The 11,439-nt window shown below is 46.5% G+C and overlaps 1 protein-coding gene across 2 annotated transcripts in view; it reads right to left on the bottom strand.

Moving 5' to 3' along the window:
• Nucleotides 1-468: 468 nt before the first annotated feature.
• LOC103262821 (NADH-cytochrome b5 reductase 1) overlaps nucleotides 469-11,439 on the bottom strand; it is a 22,344-nt gene continuing 11,373 nt past the window's right edge. Inside the window, exons 2-10 of one of the 2 annotated variants that reach the window (XM_021713612.1) lie at nucleotides 5,624-5,647; nucleotides 5,187-5,336; nucleotides 4,985-5,057; nucleotides 4,379-4,485; nucleotides 4,004-4,133; nucleotides 3,240-3,323; nucleotides 2,262-2,347; nucleotides 1,678-1,777; nucleotides 469-1,304 (exon numbers count right to left, since the gene is read on the bottom strand). In XM_021713612.1, the coding sequence (XP_021569287.1) occupies nucleotides 1,132-1,304; nucleotides 1,678-1,777; nucleotides 2,262-2,347; nucleotides 3,240-3,323; nucleotides 4,004-4,133; nucleotides 4,379-4,485; nucleotides 4,985-5,057; nucleotides 5,187-5,336; nucleotides 5,624-5,638 (918 nt within the window). In that variant the 5' untranslated portion in view covers nucleotides 5,639-5,647 and the 3' untranslated portion in view covers nucleotides 469-1,131. Of the gene's footprint in view, nucleotides 1,305-1,677; nucleotides 1,778-2,261; nucleotides 2,348-3,239; nucleotides 3,324-4,003; nucleotides 4,134-4,378; nucleotides 4,486-4,984; nucleotides 5,058-5,186; nucleotides 5,337-5,623; nucleotides 5,711-11,439 lie in introns of those variants that run through there. The other variant, XM_008060471.1, reaches the window with a different exon arrangement.

Raw genomic sequence — 11,439 nt, 5'->3', positions numbered from 1 at the left:
AGGACAGATGGCATGGGGGAGGCCAACTTTCTCCAGTCTGGCCAGGTCTGGTGATGTCAGATTACTTTTTAAAGGAGAAGCCTTCTCTTCCAAACAGCTTTGCAACACTTCGATTTGTTTGCCAGGTTCCCTGAAGACTCAATAGCATGAAGGATGGGCCAAGAGAAGGAAGAAGGAGAAGACTGAACAGATCAAGGGATCACTGTGAGGAATACTTGGGCTGAAAAAGCGACCCCTAACATGTGTTCTCCTTTCCCCAACTCAAAAGCCTCCAGGGAGAAGTGGAACTCTGGCTCTGCTGAGGCAGCTGCTGAAATGAGCACTGGTTCTGTGGTCGGCTCACATTTCAGCACATGAGACAACTGCTCCAAGGCTCTTCAGAAGACCTAGGAGAATTCCATGCTGGCAAACCCTTCCTCCCAAGGTCCTCAGACATTTGAAAACAAGGATCCCAGACACAAGGACCCCTTAGGTATCACACATGGGCCTTAGCCCTATTTATTTGCATAGCCAGGGGTTCCTGCCACAAACAACAGTCCTAGATTACCAAAAGCCATTTCCCTCTAGCCTGGGCAGGGGCTGAGAGAGATAGAGACACACAAATACATACTTCAGACTCCTTTCTCTGAAGTCTGCAGGTCTGAAGAAACCATTCCCTCCTTCCTGCCATCTCTATGAGACTACCTCTGGAAGTCTGCTCCATGTGTACTCACATTTACCGAATTTTCCCATAGGTTAGGCACTGAATGTTAAGTAAAACTCATTTTACAGATTGTTCCTTTCATCCCAGACAGAAAGAAGGTGAGAGTGTGATGCTATCAAGGAACTGGCCAGTCTTGGAACAAAGGCCCATGCTCCCTTTTTTCTTACCCCATGGAAAAGAGACAGCTCCATGGGCCTCACCAGGACCTTTTATCACAGGGAGATTTGGGAGGCATTCCAGGGAATGACTCAGCTTTTGCCTTCTTCCGTGGCTACAGGAATGTTGTTCCTGCAGGTATCATCCAGATTTCAGCTCCAGAGTAAGACACAAAAGGCTGATACTCTCAAGAAAGGAAGCTAGGGCTTATGGTGCTTGAGTACTGATTGGGGACAATTGCAGAGAATGGCATTAGGGAAGCTGGGGCGTGCTCAGTAGGTAAATCGCATCTTTTGCGAGTAGCCCAGTTTGTCCAGGTTGGGATGGCAGGCCAGTTGCACCATTGGGGGTGGCCCACAAAGCAGCAGCAGCACATCATCCCCGGGGGCGGGCAGGTGCTCCTGGATCATGTCGGCAGTCACGAAGCCCTTGCTGTAGGCCCAAACTGAAGGACAGAAGAGAGGAGAGAACCGATGCTCCAGACAAATGCTGGCAAGGGGGTGTGATGCCATGAAGATGGACCATTGGGGAGGGCCCTAAAGGCTCTTGAGAGGATATCAAGTTGTAGCAGCAGGTGGATGGGTATACCCAGCCTGCCTCAAGACCCATCAGCAGCAGCACAGTCATTCCTGCCACCTACCTGGTAAGCAGGAACCTGAAGAAAAGGGACCAGGAGACTGCTGTGTCTGTGCATGCAGACTTGGGAGTTTGGCAGTGTCAGGGAAGGTTGGTTCCACTGAAACCAGAACTCACAGAGGGGCAAGGACTTGATTTTGATGATGAGGGGATAGTGGAATGTCCAGGAATGGGGAGGTTACCTTCTGGGGGATCATCCAGAGTGAACCAGAGCTTAAAACGATTGGGATGTTGGGCCTGCAGTTCTTCCAAGTCCTCCCGCAAGATGATGTCCTTTTCAGTCTGAAATGCAAAGAGGAAAGAAAGTCTTTAGGAATCTTCTCAGACCCACAAGAAAAGTTCTCTGCTATAACTTTCCAACCAAGATAGAAAAAGAATGCCGTAGGAATGCTAAAGTTCTGGGAAATAAGCAAGACCTGCAGTGCTTTTAGGGAGTTGGGATGAGGGGGAGGAGAAGGGAATAGCTTTTAACCACACATTGTAAAGGAATAAAGATGGAATGTTTAAACAAGAAGATCCAAGTTTCTGTGTTCAGGACAAGATGCCTTAAATGTTTTCTTCTTTTGGGAAAGAATGTGGCTCAGTGCTCTGTCTTTTTTTTTTTTTTTTTAAATCTTTATAGTAGTGAGGGTCCTGTACATTGCAGAGGAAATGTTGGGCAGAGCCGAAAACAGGCACCGGACCAGTTCTGCCCATGGGTATCACATCTCTCAGCCCTACACACACAGCAACTTTGAAGTCCCAGGACTGAGAAAAGCAAACCAACCTGGTTGGCAAAAAGCAGAAAGCACTGGGTTGGGTCTTCAGGGACTTTCAGGATGGCCCGGATCAGCTGTAGCATTGGGGTTATTCCTGCATGGAGATACCCCACAGCAAGATGTGGTGGCCACACTCTCTGCCCTGTCCTAACTTACCCTTTCATCTTAATTCTACTTATTCATCCTCTACTCCATTTTTATTTAGTATCCAAATCCTCTTGACTTATTTTGATATTCTCTAGCACCTACATTTCTGGACACCCTCAATATTCATATAAGGTCATCGTTGAAATCCTTCTAAAGAACCAATCTAAGACTCTTCCTCTGGAAGTCCCTTGGAAGCTAGGACTCAAATATCAAAGATGATTACAAGTACCTCCTGATTCAATGATGAGGGTTCTGCAGCACTGTACTTGCAGAGGTCAAGAGCATGTACTTTTGAATCTAGCAGAGTCATATACTAATTTTGCTTCTAGCAATTATCAGTTAAATAACTCTGGAAATCGTTTATTCTCTCTGAAACTCCATTTTCTCTTCTGTAAGAGAAAAAGACTAGTACTTACCTCATAGATACATATATAAGTGTCTAATTCATATGTGTCTAATATGTAGTAGTGCATTAGACTGTATGTAGTATCTAATATTAGACTATGCAGGGTCTAATACATAGTAGTGTCCAGTGTTAATTTTCCTTCTTCCTGACTAGTTAGTCATTTTTAGCTGCTTCTCTCTACTCTCACCTAAAAATAGATGCATTCGGTGTGAGGAGAACCCACTTGATTTGTTTCTCTCATTCCATCAATTAAACATTTTTTGGATTCTAATTGGTTATGGTTTTGTTTCAGATAATAGGGAGCTCTAGGCACTGCTGGGAATCCCCTGGTGAACAGTTTAGCTATGACTACCAGTCTTCTAAGGGTCACTTAGGACTTTGCATGGCAACAATCAACAATGGTGGGAGAGAAAGACCCCTCAGTTTAATGCACCTGTCCCGCCAGCAATCATTCCCAGTTTCTTCGCCACACGCAGTTCTGGTGGAGATTTCTTGTTGGGTTGAATGTTAAAATGTCCTGAGATATCAGATGAAGAGAAAGGAGGAAGAATAAAGTCAATTCAGGGAACTCTTAAAACAAATGCAGAGTTGAAATTATGCCTGAGGCCAGTTTAGCAGCTGCTATGAAATCTGATCCTAGAATTTGCTTGGAGGTTTGAGTTGAGCCAGTCCTGACAATAAAACACTTGTGGGGCAATGGGACCAGGGATATCTGCCTACCAGTTGGTTCAGGGCCACACAGTGCATAGAATCTGCCTCTGGCAAAGGGTCCTTCCCTGGTGAGGACAACAGGAATGGGGCCAGGTGTGAATCTATTTTCCCAAGTGGCACAGTGCAGCTCCAGACACTTGCTTTTGCACCCAGCTGTTCACATGGGAAGGGCTAATAGCTATCTCTGGCTCTCTCCACAGTTCATCCTGAGGGGTGAATCTCTGAAGGAGGGGAAGAGAGGCATGTGTTTGCTTTAGGAATCTCCACAGCTGTCATGACTGGTGAATTCAAGTGGATGGGCAACTGCTTCCTGTGGCAAATGGGGCTGAGAAATATGCCTTTCTATATATATGCTACATTTAGAAGGAAGGACAGCCCTGGCCCTCACACACATGCACACATATGTACACACAGCCATACTATGCTAAGAGGACTTTGGGAACTGAAGAAAAAGAAGACAGGCTAGAGGGGAAGACAGGTCATTACCTTTTCCAGTGTAAGTAAGCAACCCACTTGGCCCCCGAAACTCCACCATGTCCCCAATTTTCAGGCTATTCAGATACTGGGACATCTTTCCTCCCTCAGGAAATTTGGGGTGCACACCCTTCAGGTAGATCTGATAAGACAGAAAGAAAAATAACTTATTTGGGATGTCACTGGTTTCTGAGCCCCATGTTGACTGAATCCCCCTGAGGCTAAGGAAAGGATCATCAGATATGTGCTATCTTTCTCCAGTACACATACTTTCCTCACATCCACAAAGGACATACTATCTCTGGCTGTCAAACAATCTTGGAGGTTTTCACAAACCCCAGAAAGAGTGGGGGAAGCTGATCCTGGGGTTTCCTCCTACCCCTTTACCTTGATGATGAGATCCACATAGCCTTGATCCTCATCACTGGTGACAGGAGTGTATGGCCTGATGATGAGATTGCCATCGATTCGGGCAGAGAGGTAGACATGTTTGCCTGGGGACCATGTGGAGAGCTATATAAGGGCTGCTTGTGGATGTGCTGCAGTCCTGTTAATTCATACTCAGGTGAGAGAACAGAATGTCTTTTTTCCCCTTTGAGCCCTCAGTTCGATCTCATAAGTTTCCCACCCCCCACCCCCCCACACACACCAAATTGGAGAAACTCATTGGTTATTGCCCAGCAGCAGCAGCAGCAGAAGCAGCAGGTGAGTCATGGGTCTGGGCCATGGAAAAAGTTAACGCTTGCTCAAGGGCATTTAAGAGGAAATCCTGCAGGGAAGAGGGAAGACTGCTGAGTGTTGAAGCTGGTTGGGGGACCAAGAAGCCACACCCTAGAGGGGCCCAGTGGCACCTCACAGCCTAGAGGATGCAGAACCAACTGGGGAAAGGGGAATGGTGTATGGAAGGTTGAAGCAGCATGCTTCACGAGGCCCCATAAAGGGAAACACCGTCTGAGGTACCAGGGAAAGGAGCCCACTCCCCACGTTCCTTACCCACAGGCAGGCCCAGAATGTGATGGGCGGTGGGCAGGGCAAAGCGGAACCTCTTGGTGTTGTGGCTCACAGTCTGGAGGATGAATGACACAAGCGTTTCACCAAGGCGGCTGGCGCTGCCAAGTCCCGTGGATGCTGTCCCCTCCATACCAGGAGCACTCTGGCCCCTTCTCCCACCCTGGCCCCTTCTTCCACAACTCACCGTCTTGTCCAGCAGGCGCAGCAGATACTTTTCACTGGGGTCTAGGAGAGTGACCTGAGGCCTGCGAGACCTTCGAACCAAGTAGGAGCCCAGAGCCAGGCCGAGCAGTGTAAGCAGCCCCACCCCCACGGAGGCTAGCAGGACTGAGCTCTGTGGGCAGAGGAGACAGCGTGACCACCAGGCCGGGGAACAGCCTGGGGCGTGAGTGGTGGGCGTCCGTACGACCAGCTCCCCCCCGGGGTGGCGATCCCGAGCTCCCGCGCGGAGGCACACAGAGGTCGGGGGCGGGGGTCACCGGGGCAGGGAACCGAGCATTCGGGGTGAGTCCAGGGCCCTGCGGGGCGGGGTCGGCGGTGCGAGCTCCAGATCCGGAGCTAAGTGGCCAGAACCAGATAGGGTGGGGCCCAACAGGGCAGGATACGGAATGAGGGTCTCACCGGCTGGATCCCCATGACCGCGCGCTGTGTACTCCACCATCCGAGAGGCTGACAGATCCCACAATGCGCCGCAGGGCGAGCCAGAGGCGGGGCCTGAGGGTGGGGCCTGTCCGGAGGCGGGGCCAATCAGAGGCGGGGCCCGGAGGCAGGCTTCGCCCGGAGGCGGGGTCTGGGGCGGGGCTTGTGTGGACGCGGGGCCTGGTCGGCGGCCTGGGCGGTTCAGAGGCTGGGCCAACCACTTCTGCTCCCCGGTCCTTCTGCCTGCGATTGGTGGCTCGCGGGTTCAGGATCTCCAGAATTTGTCCAAAATCTTTTTTTTTTTTTTTAAAGTCGGAGTCTCACTCTGTTGCCCAGGCTGGAGTGCAGTGGCACGCTCACGGCCACCGCAGCCTCGACCCGCTGGGCTCCGGCGATCCTTCCGCCTCAGCCTTCCAAGTAGCTGGAACTACACGCACGCGCTACCACGCCCGGCTAATTTTTTTGATTTATTGTAGAGACGAGGTCTCGCCAAATTGCCCAGGCTGGTCTCGAACCCCTGCCGGCAACCCTTTTGCCTCGGCCCCCCAAAGTGCTAGGATTACAGGCTTGAGCCACCGCGCCCGGCCTGTCCAAGATCTTTGAAGACCGCAACTCCAGCCTCTCCCCAGTTTTCTGGTCCCTGCCACTTCGACCCACTTATCCCCGAACGCGATAGGAATGCTAGCTACCGTAGAACCACCCGAAATTCGGGGATTAGAAATCTCTGCGTCTGCGAATGCTAAACAGAGACTGTAACATTGAGCCAGAGACAGGCTCAGTAGAACAGAAGGGTTTTAAATTAATCAGTGTGTAATCACTTTAGTTTGTCAACGGGCCGAATTGCAGCAAGAGAATTGAATAGCTTGGTGAAGTCTCAAGAAATGAACAGTGGCGTGGCAACTTCATATCCTGGTCCCTCTTAACAGAAGACTGGCTTGGTTCACAGCGCCAGACCATCAGGATCACTCAGGTGCTCCCTTTGACTAAAAGTCAAAGCTTCACCCTGATCTGGGTCTTGTGCCCCTAGGGTTCAAGTGTGGGCTTTGCGCCAGGTTCGGTGTCTCAGCCTGAAATCTCAGCACTTTGGGAGGCAGAGGCGAGTGGATTGCCTGAGCCTGAGGTTTCGAGACCAGCCCAGGCAACTTGGCGAGCCCTCATCTCTACAATAAAATAAAAAATTAGCCAGGCGCGGCGTGCGCCTGTAGTTCCCGCTACTTGGAAGGCTGAGGCGGAAGGACGCTGGGGTGACCGTGAGCATGCCACTGCACTCCAGTCTGAGTGACGGAGTGAGACTCCAACTCAAAAAAAAAAAATCTGGGCTTTGGAGGCAGACTGTATGAAATAAGAATCTTGCCTTATTGAGGCCATGAGTTCAAGGCCAGCCAGGGTAACATAATGAGACTCCATCTTTACAAAAGTTAAAAATTAAAAAAGAAAAAGAAAGAAAATTCAGAGGCACATGTAACTGAGTCTGAGGAACATTTATTGGCTCTGTGACCTTAGACAACTTACTCAACTTCGAGTTTCCTCATCTATAGATGGATATATAGTGCCTGTTGTAAAGCAAAATATTCAACAGATGATGGCTACTATTATTCAAAGGACAATAAGTAATTTTGAAGTCTTTGGGATTAAAAAAAAAAAGACAACACAGAGGATCAGTTAGCTTTTTAGATCTGAGTTCTGTTGGCAGCAGAAGCATGGATAGGAGTCAGAAATACATGCCAGGAGCCACTGGAGCTACAAATTTGTCAGGAGGACCATTCTTGCTCATACACAAGTTTTCCAACCAGAATGACATTTGCTCTTTGATGTACAGTAATAAGTATCTCCACAGATTCATTGACAACATCATAAACTAATACCATCGGGGAAGTAAGGACATTGGAATTCCAGTTTTCAGTTGTAGTTGGTAAACTCTGTGAATGAGCCAAGAGACACTTTGTTTTCCTTTTCTTCTGGGCTGGCTGAAAATGTCCCTCTGACTCAGCTACATGTGCCTTTGGATTTTCTTTTTCTTCTTCTTTTTTTTTCTTTTTCTTTTTGTAGAGATGGAGTCTCATTATGTTGCCCTGGCTGGTCTTGAACTCATGGCCTCAGGTGATCCTCCCACCTCAGCCTCCAAAGTGTTGGGTTTACAGGTGTGAGCCACTGTGCCTGGCCTCCTCTAACTTTTCAAAGCAGCCTGCATATTGTCTTGAGGGAAGTCAGTGTGCCAGGGTATGATGAAGTGCCAATCTATATAGAGAGAATTGAAAAGAGAAAGGGAAGGATCCTTGTGCTTTTTTGTTCTGAGAGACTGAGGAGATTATGTTCCAGTGCTTCTGATGCCCTCACCACTGACTTAGTCAAGAAGTCACACTACTGATCCTTGCCACTGCCCAGCTCTGGTTGGAGGTGTTCTAGGTCCTCCTCCCCCCTCATGGATAGAGGATGTGGCAAGGGAGGGGAAGGTATGGAACAAAAGGGGAGCATAACTACAGCTCAGGCCTCTCTCAGTGATTGCATTTTCTGACCCTAAAGTGGTACACTTTAACTACTATGAGTGTGTCACTGGGAACCAAAGGACAGAATATTGAGACTGGGCTTATCCTAGAAACTTTGTTGATCTCAGTAACGATGAGTGAACTCCTTAGTTCTGAAAATAGAAACTGTAGAAAGTGCTGGGAAGGGGCTGCTGCCTTGTGTTGGAAACTGGACCAGATGACCTCGCAGGGTTTCCTGTCTCAGATTATGTGGTTCTATGATGTCAGTCCAGAAGGTGAACTCCACCTCACTATTACTCATGGGATTCTTTTGTTACTCCTTGTTCAGTGAAAAATAAAGGCATTTCTGGATTTTTATCCAATGCAGTCTTTTAAGTTTAGGATTTCCTCCAGGATAAATAAAAGAATAAAGAATAGAACATATAAAGCAGTGTAAGGGGCAAGTAGCATTTCTTTCTTTTTCTTTCTTTCCTTCTTTCTTTCTTTCCTTCTTTCTTTCTTTCTTTCTTTCTTTCTTTCTTTCTTTCTTTCTTTCTTTCTCTCTTTCTTTCTTTCTTTCTCTCTTTCTCTCTCTCTTTCTTTCTTTCTTTCTGTTGGAGACTCACTCTGTCGCCCAGACTGGAGTGCAGTGGCATGCTCATGGCCACCACAGCCTTGACTAGGTTCAGGAAATCCTTCCACCTCAGCCTTCCAAGTAGCTGGAACTACAGGCACATGCTACCACGTCCAGCTAATTTTTTGATTTATTGTAGAGATGAGGTCTCACCAAGTTACCCAGGCTGGTCTCGAACCCCTGGGTTCAGACAATCCTCTTGCCTCGGTCTCCCAAAGTGCTTGGATTTCAGACTGGAGCCATCACACCCAGCCTTGGGAAGAGGCATTTCAAATATATGTTTTATAATTCTGTATAATTGTGTAAGATATAATGGTCTTTTTTAGATATCACACAGGATATCCCAGGAGAATCTTGAAAGAAGACCTGCCCATACAGAGGAGATGGCATGGAGGAATCAGACTGGGAAATGTAATAATAATAAACAAGAAAATAATTAGCATTTATTGAACATGTGTGATTTATCAAGAACTAAAGAAATTGCTTTTCAGGTATTCTGACATCATCCATTTAATCCTAACAATAATCTATGAGACAAATATTATCACTAATAGTCTTATTTTAGCTGGGCATTGTAGCTCACATCTGTAATCCCTGCACTTTGGGAGGCAGAGGTGAGAGGATTGCCTGAGCCCAGGGGTTCGAGACCAGCCTGGGCAACTTGGCAAGACTTTGTCTCTACTATTAACCAAAAAATTAACTAGGCACAGTGTCATGCGCCTGTAGTCCCAGCTACTCAGGCAGCTGAGGTAGAAGGATCGCCTGAGCCCAGGAGATCCAGGCTGCTATGGTAGCTCTGATCATGCCACTGCACTTCAGCCTGGGTGAGAGAGTGAGACCCGACTCAAAAAAAAAAAAAAAAAAAAAAAAGCCTCATCTTATGGAGGGAGAAACTTAAGTTTATGACAAATTAGTAACTTGCCCAAGGTCAACTACTAAATGGTAAAATCAGGACTCATATCAGGCAGTCTATGTTGAAAACTAACAACCTCTTACCCCCTTTTTAATGTTTTTAATATGGAAACTATTAAACATATAAGAAAGTAGACAGAAGAGTATAATGAAGCCCCATGTTTTTGCCCCTTTGTCAAAAATCACTTGGCATATTTTGTGGTTCTATTTTTTATTTCTCAATTCTGTTCTATTGATCTATGTGTCTGTCCACTCATGAATACCATACTGTCTTGATTACTGTACCTTATAGTAAGTCTTTAAATCAGACTGTGTGTGATTTCTTCAACTTTATTATTCAGCACTGTCTTAGCTAGTCTGATTCTTTGCCTTATGTCAGCTTGTCTTACTTATAAGAAATCCTGTTGAGATCTTAATTCAAATTGTGTGAAATCTATAGGTCAATTTAGAAGAGAATGGTATCTTTATTAAGTTTTCAAATCCATGAAAATGCCATATCTCCATTTCTTTAGGTCTTTAAAAAAATCTTCATCGATGTTTTATAATTTAAAAAAAAATTTTTTTTTTTGAGTTGGAGACTCACTCTGTCCCCCAGACTGGAGTGCAGTGGCCACTCCCAGCCACCACAGCCTCGAACTGCTGGGCTCCGGTGATCCTTCCGCCTCAGCCTTCAAGTAGTGGGAACTACAGGCGCGCGTTACCACGCCAGGCTAATTTTTGATTTATTGTAGAGATGAGGTCTCGCCAAGTTGCCCCGGCAGGTCTCAAATCTGCGGGCTCAGGCAATCTTCTCACCTCAGCCTCCCAAAGTGCTGGGATTACAGGCTGAACCACTGAGCCCGGTCAATGTTTTATAATTTTTAGCATACAGATTCTGTATGTTTTGTTAAATGTTTACTTAAGTATTTTACTTTTTTTCAGGGAGGAGGTGTATTAGTTTGCTAGGACTGCCATAACAAAGTACCACAAACTGGATGGTATAAACAACACAAATTTATTTTCTCATAATTCTGTAAGCTAGAAACCCAAGATCAAGGTGTTAGTAGAGTTAACTTCGTCTGAGGACTCTAGTCTTGCTTTAGATGGCCTCCTTCTCCCTGTGTTTTCACATGGTTTTCCCTGTGTATGCATCTGTGTCCTAACCTCCTCCTCTTATAAGGACACAGTCATACTAGATTAGAGCCCACCATGATGACCTAGTTTACCTCTCTGAAGACCTTATTTCCAAATATAGGCACATTCTGCAGTTAAGACTTCAACATACACATTTTGACGGTAGGGGGATCACAATTAAATCCATGAAAGGACGGTGGTGTGTTATTTTAGATGCTATTGTTTTTTAAAATTTTAATTTCCAATTGTACATTACTAGGATATAGAGAAGTGATTTATTTTGTGTGTTGACCTTACATCCTTCAACCTGGCGAACTTACTCATTAGCTCTAAGAGTTTTTGTTTTTTAAATTATTTGGAGTTTTCTATATAGATAGTCATGTTATCTGTGAACAGGGATAATTTTGTTTATTCCTTTCCAATCCACATATCTTTTCTTTTGCTTGCCTTATTTTGTAAACTAGGACTTCCAGTACAATGTTGAATAAGAGTGGTGAAAGTAGCTGGGCTTTGTGGCTCAGCTTGTAATCCCACGCTTTGGGAGGCTGAGGTGAGTGGATTGCCTGAACCTGCGGGTTTGAGGCCCGCCTGGGCAACTTGGCGAGACCTCATCTCTACAATAAATCAAAAACTAGCCGGGCGTGGTAGCGCATGCCTGTAGTTCCAGCTACTTG

This window comes from Carlito syrichta, unplaced genomic scaffold (assembly GCF_000164805.1).
Source record: "Carlito syrichta isolate Samal-C Ts95f unplaced genomic scaffold, Tarsius_syrichta-2.0.1 Scaffold304629, whole genome shotgun sequence".
Lineage (NCBI taxonomy): Eukaryota > Metazoa > Chordata > Mammalia > Primates > Tarsiidae > Carlito > Carlito syrichta.
The sequence above is the reverse complement of the archived record's forward strand: the minus strand, read 5'-3'. Positions and strand labels throughout refer to the sequence as shown.